This window comes from Perna viridis, chromosome 4 (genome assembly GCF_037379345.1).
Source record: "Perna viridis isolate PV_CMFRI_1.1 ecotype Kerala chromosome 4, ASM3737934v1, whole genome shotgun sequence".
NCBI classification, from domain to species: Eukaryota; Metazoa; Mollusca; class Bivalvia; order Mytilida; family Mytilidae; genus Perna; species Perna viridis.
The window spans coordinates 16,984,102-17,000,040 of NC_142448.1; the positions used below are offsets into that span (position 1 = coordinate 16,984,102).

At 35.5% G+C, this 15,939-nt stretch overlaps 1 protein-coding gene across 9 annotated transcripts; it reads right to left on the minus strand.

Annotated features, from left to right (window-relative positions):
* Positions 1 to 652: 652 nt before the first annotated feature.
* On the minus strand, positions 653 to 15,734 carry LOC148619099 (uncharacterized). 9 transcript variants are annotated; one of them, XM_088578642.1, is made up of 8 exons: positions 15,688 to 15,734; positions 15,038 to 15,154; positions 9,724 to 9,872; positions 9,012 to 9,087; positions 4,265 to 4,850; positions 3,950 to 4,024; positions 2,584 to 3,160; positions 653 to 1,382 (listed from the first exon to the last, which is right to left on the minus strand). In XM_088578642.1, exons 2-8 carry the CDS (start codon positions 15,131 to 15,133, stop codon positions 1,160 to 1,162), a joined length of 1,782 nt encoding a protein of 593 aa, XP_088434768.1. In that variant the 5' UTR covers positions 15,134 to 15,154; positions 15,688 to 15,734; the 3' UTR covers positions 653 to 1,159. The 9 variants fall into 9 exon arrangements, with proteins under 9 accessions (XP_088434768.1, XP_088434774.1, XP_088434771.1 ...); XM_088578648.1 differs by lacking the exon at positions 3,950 to 4,024 and having other exon boundaries at positions 2,719 to 3,160; XM_088578645.1 differs by lacking the exon at positions 3,950 to 4,024.
* Between the last annotated feature and the right edge of the window lie 205 nt (positions 15,735 to 15,939).

A 15,939-nucleotide genomic window follows, 5' to 3' on the forward strand; every position in this document is an offset into this window, starting at 1 on the left:
TGAAATGTATGAAATACATATGGCATGTCCAATTCAACCAATGAGCATTTGGAACGTAGGCAAAAATAGTCCTACGCAGAAATTACCCCTGTTCCTCATAGTGCTGTGAAAAAAAGTTCTCTTCTTATTTAAAAAATTTAAACAGTTTCTGATAGGAAAAACATTTTTGTACATTTCATAGGTGCATTTTGCTTCTTGTGATGTGAAGCCTAATCTCCATAATGATTTTTAAATATACCCCTATCTTGTGAAAACACTGGGATTTCCCATGCTATTTATAGACCCTTCACTTCCGGTGACCAGTACTACACTGCAAGTCTGCTAACCCCACATGCCATTCTGAGGATTGTGAGCTGACATATGTAGAATCATGCTGATGTATAGTCCTCTGCAGGTTAAAGTTAAGCTAAACTCCAGAGAAGCCATTGAATATTGTGAAATTAGCATAGAAGCCTATGGGAAGTGGAATTAGTGGTTTCTAGCCTAAACTCTTCCGGAAGTTTGACCGATGAATGAAGCTAATCGTTCAAGGTGTTTGGATAAGAGATCGATGATAAGCCTGATCGGTATTAGTTATGAACGGTGTTGTTCAAAATGTAGGTTATGCTTGTTCTTTTATTGTGACCGGGAAAATAAAATTATGAATCCTGTATTTTCGATGATGATTTATTTTTCATTTGATAAAAACCATCTTTTACGACAGTGTATCCAAAATATATATATTGCCGCGTGTAAATTGTTTTCTTATTTGCATCTTCACAGTCATTCATATACATTATATAAATATGTAAATATTGATAAATAAAAACTAAACACAGTCTAAAATTAACAATCCCGAAAGCAGATAAGGAAAATCGGGACTACAACGAAAGTTAAAATTGATATAATTTAAAAACTCCAAGCTATATTTCCAATTTTCCTTGAATCTTCTGTGTATCTACAATTTTTGTACACACTTTATTTCATGCACCCATCTCTATTCTGTAACACACATTAAAAGCGTTCAAAATGTGTCAAATAAATAAAATAAATAATCATTCAATAGTTACGAAATGATCACAGTGTTTTGATAAGCATTAAATTGAATTGCACGTTCCCTCAATATTCAGTTTGCTATCGTTCATATTTAACGATCACCCCATTGATCATTGTTCAATGATCAGAAATCAGAGATGCCATACGTGTCCTCCTGTGCAGGCTGTCCGGATTGGTATGTCTTAGAGGAGTAGGTTTGAGTGGTTATAGGAGCCTGTCCCGGGTACATTTGTGTTTCCCTTTTGGTCTCTTCTTTGACCATTTTATAGACGTAAGACTGGTTCCAATCCCTGTCGCCTTGCTGCTGGGACTGTTGTGGCTGCTGCTTACTAACAGTTGAAGACGTTCTACAAATGAAATCCATGTACTTAAAATGTATGAATAAAATCCGTTTATGTTGATGCTGATTGAGATTGTTGTCATGATAAAGTGATAACAATGAATACGCCAGAAAATGAAGTGCCAGGAAATGTAAATTTTATTCAATATTTCATTTGAATAGACTCTATATCACTGTAGTTTTGATCTGATACGCAAATTCAAAGTATAAAAAGTTACGGTATTTTGCACAAATATTGTTGAAGTCAATACTGGCACCTCAGTTATTAATACGCTTAAGCGTAAGCTCTTTTATAGGTTATAAATCAAACAGTGTGGTATCTGCTGCAAGAATACCTACCTTGGCAAACCAACGAACCAAATAGGATATATACAGTGTAAAGATAACTTTGTAATGAATTGGTCTGTGAACATGACTTTATTTCCCTTTATATTGTCGCAAATTCATTTTAGATTGTATATTTAGATTTCGTGAAACCACACATATATATAATATGGTCACACGATAATAAGTGGTCATAGATTTGCTGATATAAACTAGTCTTTTGTGTGTATTTGGCTGGTTATGACGGAAAGTTTGGCATTAAGGTCGAGATGTAAGAGCAAATTTACAGAACAAAGCTCATTGGAACAACAATTGTTGAAATATAACTATTTTCTATAAAGTAAAAGAATTTCTTCTACCTCTCATCTCAACTAGAGTCTTTGTTCTGTCGTACATGCTAATGAAAAGCAATGGAAGTCTGGCGTCATGCAATGGCGAATGTAGTTTCCTGTTCTTACTAAAATTGTACTATTGCACTATAACGTTTGGATGGATAAAATGAGTGGATGAATGATCTAACAAATCTACTTCAAACATTTTAAAATAAATTATCTTAATCCTATTGCTGCATACTCTATGATGACTATCTAGGGATTAGCCGGGACGTACGCCCCCGATGATTATCTAGGGAGTAGTCGGGACGTACGCCCCCTTTAAAACGTAGCTTAAACGATACCTCGTCATTTGTTCTGACTCGTAAGAATAGTAATGTGTAAATAAGGGATGGTGGGACAACGGTTCAAATAGTTTAAAAGGTTTGTGAAAATAGGAATTGGTCAGAGTTCACCCAAATTTATCACAACAATTCAAACGCTTTTTGTTTCGGAAGGCTAAGTGACATGCGCAGGATTTCTACTTCTACACATGCGCATATCACAACTTACTCCTCCGAATCACCAATTTGGGCTTCGTATGTCTTGTTAATGTTGTCTCGCGAGTAAAGACCCATGGGCGAGTTATATTGTAAGTGAACAGCCTGAGGCCCATTACCACCATCTGAAGCGTCATTAGAGACAGACCTAACGCTTATCTGTCTTGCTGGTGACTGCTGTGGTGGCGCCACTGCTACTTTGATTTGGTTTGTCCCCTTGGATGTAGGTTTAGGTGATACTGCGGGTGGTTGTCTTTGTTGTCGTGTTTGTCCCCTTGATTGACGTTGTTGTTGTTGTTGTTGTTGTTGCCTTGCCTCCAACTGTGAAGGCATGATGTATTCCTTATCTTCTAGCTCCCACAGTTTTGGACCACCACTTTCACTTCGTAAAGATCCTGCCCATGGTTTGGGGCCGTCTTGTTGATCCACTGGCTCTGGTGCCCTGTTCACTGGAGGTGGTACAGGTTTAGGAGCTGGTGGAAATCGTGGTTGTTCTACCTGCTTTGGTTGGGGACTAGAATAGTCTGTACCAAATGACTGGTAAGCCGCTGCGACCGGTGGAACAAATTTCTTCTTTCCTCTTTTTATCACTGTACAAAAAATATAAAGAAATTAAAAAAATACATTTGTACAAAAGAATGCCTTTAGTCGAAACGAATTGAAAAATGATTTTTATTCAACAGGCATTGTGAATCAAAAGTAATGTATGTTCTGGTTTAATTGTGTGATTTTTTTCTGTCTAGAAAAAAAAATTATGAATTTACGCCAACAGTACTTAGAGTTTTTACAGTTTAAAACAGAGGAAACTGTTCCAATCAGTGTCAGTTGTCTACTGGCAAGGTTTTGTTCTGTATTTTTGTTGTGAATATTGTCATTAGAACCCTGTGGTTCGTTTTGGTTCTCGTTCATTAATATCTAGAAGAAATTATATATACTTCATTCATTATTAGAAAGTTTAGCATTATGTAGGAGTACTTGCTCTACCATAATATTTAACATAGACAACAATCATGCCACAACCAGGAATCTACTAGTACTACGATAAGACTACATTCCTACCAACGAGGCGTCCTAGCCATAACACACAGTACTATTGAGCATAATTATACGATTTGTATATTAATCTACGATACAATGATAGGAGACGCAAGACAAATACACCAGAATTTCTATTGTGTTCTCATCATGACTAAAAGGCTATGCAGAATTAAAGTGAAGATTTTAGATAAATTTTCCACACTCAGTTTTTATAAAGAATTAAGTGCCTTTACTATTAGTACAATTTGCATGTCCCGAAAGCGCCTATATGTCTCTTTATACCATAGCGTAAATTACAACGACCATGCGGGTCCTAAAATGGTCCTATCTAGGGTCGTCACCTTTTGGCATAAATAGTTTTCGGCGCTCCCACACTGTACTATGTGGATAATCATCATCAGCATCGCCATTGACTGCTAAAATCCAGTTAAAAATTTAATCTTTTGATGAACTAATTGCAAAGAAATTCAGCACATCTACTGCAAACATCACATTGAAACTTAACTACCAGCACCGTAAATTAAGCATTTACAACAATGATCACACAATCCATCGATTCTTATCCAACACTATACAATTAAAAATATAATTTTAACACAATACAAAGACATAAATAATAACAATGTTATCACTTGAACAATAAAGACAAGACTTACGTGGAGCATCTTGACGGGTTTCTATAAACTGTTTCTTCCTATCTCTGACAGACGTGTATTCATAATCCTCCTCTGGCACTGGGTCCTCTGCCCTCACATAGTCTGGCTGTAAATCCCCAACAGTCTGATATGTTGGTGTATACGGTTCTTGTTGTGGCTGGGGTTGATATTGGTTTTGAGGAGGTTGATACTGCTGAGGTGGAGGTTGATACTGCTGTTGTGGAGGAGGCTGATATTGCTGTTGGGAAGGAGACTGATATTGTTGGGGAGGAGGACGATATTGTTGCTGTTGAGGAGGTGGTCTGTACTGTTGTTGTTGAGGTTGTTGATATTGCTGTTGATAATATCCTTGTGGAGGACTAGTTGGTGAGAGGGCGCTGTCTAAACTATCCTGGACGCGGTTCATCATACTGCCTCCAGCGGGTGCTGGGACTGGCTGCCATGTTGTTGATGACTTTTTGTTAGATTGAAAAGATTGTCCAAAAGATGTCGTGCCTCCACCGAATTTATTAAGCGTGACTTTCCTTGGTGTGTGACCGGCAATTGGTGGTGGCATGTTCGATTGTGTTGTATCGGAAGCTCGTCTCTATAAAAAAACCAAATATTTGATGTATAATTGAGTAAAAACCAAAGACAAATGATCAATTTTTAAGCAGAGTGTTGTTTTAAATTTTAAGTCTTCTTCTTGCTTATTATTTCTGTTGTTTTTGTTTTTGTTTTTTTTTTTTTTTGCTGTTTTTTTTTTACGTTTTCGTCCTGTTTTGGTTTATTTCACTTCCGTTTTTTTTTTTTTTGGTTTTTTTTTTGCTTTATATGTTGGTTTTAGTCTTTAGACACTTGCGATGTGATACATTTTGATACATAAACCGGTATGAAGAGTTTAAGTAGCACTCCACATAAGAATCATGCAAAATGTGATACATGATTGGAAAGCTTACATATTTTTATTTTTGATATCTTGTTTAAAATGCTTTAGTAAACAGAAATTAACATTTGGTTTTTCATATAACCCGTGCTCAAAGGAGATAAAAATTGTATAGAATGCACTGTAGAATTCAAAAGTAAGGGAGATAACTCAAGGTAAATGACACTCAAATACAATAGAATCTATTGGATTTTCAGTGTTGATTATCTCTTAAGAGCAGGCAGATTTGAATGAATAATAACACATTTCATAATATAGTCCCATAAAACAACTTAATTAAAAGAATAAAAATATGTAGCCTTTTTTGGGGTGTATCACATTTTTCAGATTTTGCATGATTCTTACAAAGAAAGCTACTTACGTATTAGAAATTTGCTTTATTCCTTTTCTGACGACAAAGAAATTTCAAGAGTTGATCCCAGTTCAATTCACGGATGTTTGATGAATTAGCGTTTTTAGATGAATTTAACGACTTCTTGAATTCACAGACGCCGAACCTTTTATAAATGACACTGAATTTACAGTGACTTTTCTACAACCATGACAGTCTTTTGTTACCAATCTAGTTAACAATTCAATGGATAGACAAAGCTATTGGGGCATTTAAACTGACCAGTTTCTATTGAAAGAGTTGGTGAATACTCACTTAGCTAGCTCCTAGTTATTTAAATCTGAAGCAGCTACCTGGGTTATTCTATTTATCATTGTTGAGGGGAGTTAATAATTTAATAAATTATATTTTGTTTTGTATTTTGTTGACAAGGTTGAAAACAATGATTTAGAATAGTATATTAAAGTACTTATTTTATCTTAACAACATTGCACAAAGTCTTAAATATTATTATAAAAATGAGACCTCAATCAGTATTTATTCCCTCCTTCAAAAAACTGGAATAGGCCTACCAATGCGCCCTTTTAATGTAAAGTATATGATTCATACTATAGTTAAAGAACAAGTGTTATATTAAATGCAAACAGTTTGGGGTTCACGTTAATAACAATTTTTGAAATAGTGCTATGAGTTTATTTTATTCAATTTTGAGTACGAGTAAGCTTAAAAGTGAATTAAATGCTTTACTAATGGTGAAGGATTTCAATTGGAATTATGATGTTCCGGATTAACTGCACTGGTTTTCGTAGTTTGGGATTAAGTTTCATGTTAATAATAACTTTCATTTGTGTTATAGTTTGGGATTTGGTGCATTGAGTTTGATTGAAATTATAATTTGGGATTATAAGTGCAATGATTTTCAATGAAATTTAAGATTTGGAATAAGTGTTATTTACATTGGAACTTTGGATTAAGTACAGTTCATTGAATTTATAGCTTTGGATTTAAATGCTGTTTTCCTTGAAACTTTTGTGGATCATTAAAGTACAACGATTTTCATTCAAATGTAATAGTTTGGGATTTAGTGCATTTCTATAAGTGCAATGATTTTCATTATCGTAAAATGTAGTACAGCTTGGGGTTGTGTGCAATGATATACATGTAACTGGAATAATATGGAGAATATTTCTTAGTTTCATTTTCATTCAGGATTAAGTGCTATGATTTACAGCTCTGATTTGAGTGTTGTGCGTGAAAATGATTCTTGGAATTATACTTATGGCTGAAGTGCATTAAATTTCATCAGAACTATATATACGTTTTGTACATGTATATTTTAAATAATATAATATATGTGTGCAAGAAATTTATAAGAATCCAAACTATTATTAAAGTAGATACTTTGACGGAGTATATTTCAACGCATACATTTAAACAACAGTATTCAATGGATTCAGCTTTGAGATGGGACAATTCAAATAAATAGTAGCATAACATTGTAACTTCAAGTTATTGTTCATTCCATGAAAGTGTTACTATTTTACTTTAATTTGTCATTTCATATTTGCCATCCACTTGGGGACCTGTGGGTTTAAAGCTTTTTTTCTTGGAAAAATATAAACAACATTCACAACCAATAGTTTTCCACATTAGTACTTTTCCTGTGTTAGCAAGCACAAAAGATACAAATTATGTGAAAAACACATTAAATTCCCTCAAAACACATTGTGAGTAATATTCACAAGCTGAGAAAATTCCATATGATGTGAAACATAGCCAGTATTGGCTGCCTTACACCTGACCAGGTAAATTTTCATTGGTGAGTGGCTACCTATTGAAGCAACTGGTCAATTTAAATGTCTCACTAGCTTTATCAATCCATTGAATTGTTTTGTTTGTTATTTGTTTGTTGGGGTTTAACGTCCGAGCAGCAATATTTCAGCTATATTCAGACGATGAAAATGAAATTGATGATAAAATGAACATGAAATGATGATGAAACGAAAAAGTGATGGAACAAAAGAACAATGGGGTCGACAAATTTTGATTGACGCTGGAAATAGGGAGAGGTGGGTAGGGTCGGGCAATTTAGCCTCCTGTGGCGGAGCCCTATGGTTCCTACTCCGGGAGAATACCACAGTAGGGTTCTTTAACGTGCAAGGAACGTGGCATCTTTCCCAACACGGTGCACCACTATGGTTTGCGGTCAGGTTTTCCGTATTATAGCCTGACAACTCCAGCATGTAACACGCCTGGGGTACCCCATTCCACCACCTGGGGCACACATCCCAGTTGCTCTGTGGGCAGAGCGCCCTAGCCCCCGGCTAAGGTTCTGAGCACTATTTAGTCGCCTTTTACTACAAGCTTAGCGCTGCTGCAGGCCTATTCTTTTAACACCCGGACCTGCACGGGGCCATTGAATTGTTAACCAGATTGGTAACAAAAGACTGTCACGGTTGTGGGAAAGTCACTGTAACTCGCCGTACACTTACACCTTACACTTAGAAGGCTTCATATCAGCAGGAACGTACTATTATTTTCAGTCTATTACTGGCCATGTTTGAGCTTCTAGTCTACTGTACTCTGATGGACACAAGTGATACTACTTTCTCATGTCAGCATTATTTTGTAAACGCCCACATATACTACTGACCTTGCGTACGTCTGAACCACGCGTGTGTCGGCGCTAAATGTGGCATAAGATATACCGCTTAGCGGTTTTTTTTGCTGGGTGTATAATTTGGCGATTTTGAGGTAAAAAGGTAGACGAGAATTTTTGCGTTTCTAATTTTGACGAGTGCTTAGTGATAAACTTAGAACTTAAACCAAGGGTAAAATTTGCAAAAATACGCAAAAATTACCACCCCGCCAAAATAACCCAATATACGGTACTTCCGTTCAAGATATCGGAAATATTTTGTATTAACATTCTTGTACAATATACATATAAGTTCAGCATCGAAACTGTCTAGAGATTGGGTGATGTTCTGGTATTTAGATATTTACATTACTGCCTCTGATCAGAGTTACGGACATATGAGTAGCTACTTGCGTGGAAGATTAATTAGTGCAGTGCCTGAACCAAACGGGAGCAGGGGAGGGGGTGGCACTCCTCTTTTTTTGGAAAATTCGTCATTTTCAATTGAAAAATTGACAAAAAAATATCAAATAATGTCGTAGCATCCTGGTGCTTTAGTCGGGCATTGTTTATACTTACTTTGAAGAATAATGCACTAGACGAACAGCGTTTGCACTTACGTTGAAGAGAACGGTGGTGCTTATTCGGACAGCATTAAGACATACGATGAAGATTATGAATGAAGCTTTGAAGGAGCAGTCTTTATACTTACGTTAAAAGAATTTGATGTGACTCTATTTGGGTAGTGTTGATGCTTACATTTTGGAGATTGGATTGTGTTTCAGTCGGACAGTGTTTATACTCACGTTAAAAAGACTTGATTGTGCTTTAGTCGGGCAGAGTTTATACTCACGTTAAAGAGATTGGATGGTGCTCTAGTCGGGCTTGACGGTGTCAGAGGCTGAATGTGGACACTTCCTGGGGAGGGTCTGAAAAGTTCATAGAGTGTATGTTTCTATAGTTTATGTTTAGCACAAAAACATATATGTTTATTAATTATAATATATTTATAATAACGCCGGTTAATGAGCATTAGCTTCGCGAAATATAAGCTACAGGTAAATTACGGAAAAAGATATTAGTACTAAAGAAATAAATCGGAATGCCATTTGTAGATACCAACCTTGTGGTTACATTAATATATGTCTTGTTGAATACATTTTTTTTCAATTAGCCTAGCTATTACGGTATGTAATATATATAAATGTACATACATAGATCAATCATATAGTATTGATAGATGCAAATACCATTTATATGTATCATTTCTATAATTAATAGATCTTAAAAAAAACTGTAGCACCTAAACGTCCTTCCGGTATAGTGTTCCTCAGTATTTTTTTCTGTTTTTTTATAACAGTATCTTCGTTTGTGTGTATGTGTTGTTTTTCAAATAATTATTAGTAACTGATTTTATGCGCAATTACAACGAAATAGTAATGTTTCCACAAATGGGACAAAATTGAAAAGTGAAATCAAGAAAAAATGGCTTTTTTAAATGTTCTATACAGTGGCTTCAGTATACCGTATATAGAATTATCAACAGAAAGACTTGATGTCCATACCTTTGAACTTTGAGGTCTATTTGACCACCAGCAAACTTGATGGCGTCTTGTGCCTGTTTATGGGTGAAACTTCCGGAATCACGTCCGTTAATAGAGAGGATGATGTCTCCCCTTTGAAGTTCCCCCTCCGCAGGACTGTTCGAAAATACCTTTAAAAAATCCAGGAAGGATTAGAAAAAAACTTCTACGTTAATAGCTTTGTAATGTAAGTCAAAGAATGCAATATACTCTGAAAAAAAAGCAAAATAAGCACAAGAAAAAGATGCTCTGACCATCAAGTTGACATGAAAAGATCAGTTCTTTAACTCTAGAGTAAATAACAACACACTTTTTACCAAAACAGACATAAAATGCGTGACGGAGAGTGAGAAACGATCAAGCAATTAAATCGTGGAAAACTAATCAGATGCAAATAACCTTGTTCTTATGAGAAACCACAAACAAAATTGCGTTGCCGGATAGACGAATATATCAATAATTCATAAATTATGCGTTTTCTGGACTCTTTTCAAAAGCATCACTCACACAATTATAACATAATTTGTTTATCTGTGATATAGAATTCTAATGGAATGTTACAGAAATCTGATAAATATAATAAGCAATTTAAATGTAGATGGTAAGGATGGATAATAGAATTCTACAAACAATTGTATGCCTTGTGTCCTGCTACTTGTTACGTAACATCAGTTTCATGATAGTGCCTATACACAGTAGACAAGTAGAAAACCTAACTAATATACTATGAAAAATGTCATTCCGATAATTTGTTCGAAATTACCCGTCACCTGAATTTTTTGCAATGACGTTTTTATGATGAACAATAGAAAGAAAAAATGTTCTTGTTTAGTGAATAACTAGCGAAAATTCCTCTTTTAAATTAAAAAAAAATCATTTTGACACCAACTTGTAAACGTCATACAATCCAAGGGACCTTGTGAAGGTCATAAAGTTGCTTACTTTGCCTTTTCAGTAGCACATATTGATGTACTCTGGTGCAATGAAGGTTACTGTAGACATTAACTAATACATTTGTAAGAAACAATGTAGATATCAGTGGGTATCTACTGTTATATTAATAGATAGAAGATGGCTCGGCGCCATACTGAAACATGAAAGTGATGAAGTCACTTAGGGGCACAAGAAGGGTAAATATCCATTGGTTTGTATATTCTAGACGATTAATCTCTTTTCCATATAACTAAATAAATCGTGTCTGTATTCTTTCATGTACTTTAGTAAAAAGGAGTTCGGTATCTTCTCTCCCAAGCAAAAAGCCTCATCCACAACACCTGTTATCAAATCCCTTATTTTACAATTTTAGAAGGTAAATTGATCATTGTTCACCTACGAATAAATTCTTACGCCATTGTTTCCAAAAATAATTCAAAATATTTATTTGATTACAAACAGTTACCATAACAAATAATGTTTAAGAGAAATTTAAACAATACGCCATAGCATTATTTACCACGACAGCCTTGAGATTTATGTCCGGTAATATTTCTACAGTTTTTCTTTTAACTACTGGGTAGGTCAAGAAAATAGCAGAAACATTTTTTATACAACACGTATTACTAGAATAACAGAAGACAGAGACAACATCTGTCTTACCCGAATATCGATCGGTTCACTTCCAGCTCGAGTAAACACTCTAATAAGAGCCATCACAAACAAGTGTCTAACCCCATCCTACAGATCACTGCCTTCACAAACTAATAATTCTTTATTAATGTCATTGTTAATTAAAACAAACAAATGTTGCGCAGTTTGGCATAATGAACGCCCACTTAACGATTCCCAGGGTCAAGGGAACATATAAAAAATATTTACCACGGTTGATACCGAGAACTTTGCAGATGAAGCTCAAATATTACAACAAAACATTAACAATAGTACATGGGCCTGTTTACAACAGAAGATATTTATTTCTTGCCAGAACATAATCTAACAAAACTCAGGACTCGTGGTGTTCATTCCGTTATCTTTTTTTTTTTGCTTACATTTTCTAGTATTGGGGAGCTTGTTTCAGAAATAGATATTAACAATCGAATGATGTAATAGCATAAATTAGCATTTTGAAGCGAAATTGAAGCTATTCTTCAAGTCGACCAAGTATTTGTTCGAATCAAATACCAGAATCCAGCCGTGCTTGATATGAATCAGGTTGAGTGATTGATTGTTGGGGTTTAACGCCCGAGCAGCAATATTTCAGCTATATTCAGGCGATGAACATGAAGTGGATGATAAAATGAACATGAAATGATGATGAAATGAAAAATGGGTTGGGACACAAGGATAATGGGGTCGACAAATTTTGATTGCCACTGGAAATAGGGAGAGGTGGATATGGTCGGGCAATTTAGCCTTCTGTGGCGGAGCCCTATGATTCCTACTCCGGGAGAATACCACAGTAGGGTTCTTTAACGTGCGATGAACGTGGCATCTTTCCCAACACGGTGCACTACTTTGGTTTGCGGTCAGGTTTTCCGTATTATAGTCTGACAACCCCAGCATGTAACACGCCTGGAGTACCCCATTCCACCACCTGGGTCACACAACCCAGTTGCTCTGTGGGCAGAGCGCTCTAGCCCTGGCTAGGGTTCTGAGCACTATTTAGTCGCCTTTTACGACAAGCTTAGCGCTGCTGCAGGCCTGTTATTTTGACACCCGGACTCGCACGGGACGATATGAATCAGGAGCTGCATGTTTGGCGGAAAAGAAAAGCGGTCTAAAGCTAAGCGGTAGATAGTGTGGCGGTGGTTTGGTGCTATAAGTAGGTACAGGCTGCGTATTCATTTAACATACTGTAAACATAAAACAGCAATTAGTGAATCGCATCTTTATAATATATATACTCGATGACTACATTGCGCAAAACAGCAATTACTGGTATAGTCGAGTGTTAATTTCGCTAATTATGTAAATAATTACTAGTCGAAAAAGTGGGTAACTTTAACATAAAAAAAACACTGTAGGCTTCCATTCATTCATTAGAATCAATTAAATATAAAATGGATTACTAGCGTTGTGGGTAGATTATACAAGGACTGTGTATTATTACAGAGGTAGAAAGCTTTCTTGTCTGACTGATCATGGCTGTATTGAGGAATTTGGCGATCATGTACTCTAATGAGGTACAGATGTATAAAAAGTACCGGTATTAATTAGATGGGGAATCCATTTGATCGATTAGTGTTCTGGTGGAAGGGAAAGACAGTTATTATTATATCATGATACTGGTATATAATACTCGTTTAATTAAGGATAGTAAACTGAAAGAGAACCAGTATGAGATGAGTATGAATGGAATCAATGCATGGCAAAAAAATCGAATAACTCGGTTACATTGTTTTAAGTCATCATATATTACAGGATCTGCAAATATTTATTAAACGCAAGTAAAAGTGAAAGACGTAATTGTTTATGAAAAAAGATATCTCTTGATAAATTTCTATAACAACCATTAACCTCAAGATATAGCTCTTTTTGTTACTTAGCACAGAACGTGTGAAACGAGGAACATTTTATGATAGAAACAAGAAAACAAACCGCGACTCCCAATCAAGCCTATGATAGAAACAAGAATACAGACCGCGACTGCCAAACAAGCCTATGATAGAAACAAGAATACAGACCGCTACTCCCAAACAAGGCTATGATAGACACACGATAAACAAACCGCGACTCTCAAACAAGACTATGATAGAAACACGAAAACTAACCGCGACTCCCAAACAAGACTATTACAGAAACAAGAAAAACAAACCGTGACTCCCAAACAAGACTATTACAGAAACTAGAAAAACAAACCGTGACTCCCAAACAAGACTATTACAGAAACAAGAAAAACAAACCGTGACTCCCAAACAAGACTATGATAGAAACAAGAAAAACAAACCGTGACTCCCAAACAAGACAATGATAGAAACAAGAAAAACAAACCGTGACTCCCAAACAAGACTATTACAGAAACAAGAAAAACAAACCGTGACTCCCAAACAAGACTATGATAGAAACAAGAAAAATAAACCGTGACTCCCAAACAAGACTATGATAGAAACAAGAAAAACAAACCGTGACTCCCAAACAAGACTATGATACAAATCTTAGTGGCTAATGCAAATTTGGACCAAAACTACACAAACACAGCATTGATCTGCTACTTCTAAAACACATTGGTAATACAAATATATATGCATAGGTAATAGAGGTTAATCTCTAACTGGTGGATCGTTTCGTAAAATTTCATATGTTAAACATGTCAAAGAAAATATCATAATGGATACTGGACAACTACAAATGATCTTTAACTAATTAATTACCCTTGATCGACGTAGTCATATTATTGGTGGTTTATCAAGGCATGTCCCATTCTTTATAAGAAGACAGAATTATGAAACTACATTGTATACCGTAAAACAGTAAAATAATACGGCAATTCAGGTAACGGGAACTTTAGTCAAAGTTCATAAAACACCCAGTAAAATATGTCGTCGATAAAAGAAATGAGAACTCTATGTATGATGGTTCAATGTCAAGGGTGGAACAATTTTGGATTGTTTCCATGGATATCAGCATGTCTGTTACATGAACAAAATACTCTTTGCGGCTGTCGCATAAATCTTGGATTGTGTACAAGTAATAAATGCTGCATTATGAGAAAAAAAGTTTCAGATACGCATCTTGTTCTAAGGGTGTTATACGCCTACACAATTTCAAAATAACATTGCTTAAAAAGAAAATAAATCAAGTAAATATAGGATAAATGAGTAAATAAAAAAATGGTAAAAGCAATATCGGAAGTGACAATCAGCTGATTTGAATGAACCAGATATAACTAATTCATTATCTGAAAACGAGAGATTAACGAACCCCTGTGTAGCACCTCTATCTACCTGGATCCTTAAAGAGAGATGCACGAGTCTGATCCAGATGTGCGGTTTCTGGTTACAGATAATAAAATTTAAAGTGTTAATGTTAATTTTATCACTTAATAAATATTTTGTTAACAGTTTTTACATGCTTGATAATGACTGATTTTATCTCAAAGTGGTAGAAGTGTCCCCTGTCAATCACAAAACAAAACCAACGTATGCATGCGACGAAATTTGTACTCACCCTTGCCGCGCCAAGGAAGTGGTGGGGAGGACGAGAAGGAGGCTCACGTCGTTGTATTTACTTATTAACGTCGATGTAATTTGTAATCAACGACAGAATTGAAGCGGAAGCAGACTTTCTCACCTGGGCTAACCCACGTATCAACTTCACCTGCCGACTATATTTGGTAAACCCATGCATTAGAATATCTTACCCTCTGAATAACTAATGCCTGGTTTAAATCCTTTCCGCCCTGGAGCCGGAATCCCCAGGGCGTTTCGAACGAGTCCCGGTACAACTTCACCAACATTGTCAAATTCTAGGCACCATCCTGGAATTATAACACTCGGATCAGTTTCACTTTACCTCGAAATCGAGGCAGTGTGTAGATAATGGAATTTTCGTCAGTGATTGCCAACTTGCATGCGAGAAAGCATACAAAAACAACTGTTAGTTGGATAATAATCGTAAATAAATGCTGCCGATATATATGATGGTGTACCTAGCGTAGGATAATCTTATCATTTTTATCTAATTTTCATCACAGTTTTTATATGTTAGTTTTGATATTTTTAGTAGTATTTTACTGTGTTTTTTGATAAAACAACATATTGGTGATTGAAGTGATTTAAATTGTTCACTTTTTTATGCAATATACATTTCAACGATCTTGACTACAATGTGTTAATTGAATGGAAACAGCTATTGATATTTACAGTTTTTTTTATCATTAATAAAAAAAAAAACAACAACAAAATAAAAAATCACAACAAAAACACAACAAACAAAACAATAATCATGTATACTGCACAAGGACCATTAGCTTGAAACGTGTGTAAAACGTTATCATAGTAAAGACCTTACCCGACGTCGCTGCTTACCTCTCCAGGCACTGAAATGATCGATTCTGTGATTTTATCGTACACTTGTTACTAATCGTTAGGTCACATCCGTTAGAATCCTAGTAATCAAGTACTAATAGTTAACACATGATCCAACATAATATATTGCTCTATCCATAACTGTGTTGTTGTTCTGTTATAGTATACTGTCATATGAAGTATGTCGGGGAAGTATGACCGAAATGGTCATACATTTTCTTTGACCCTAAAACAC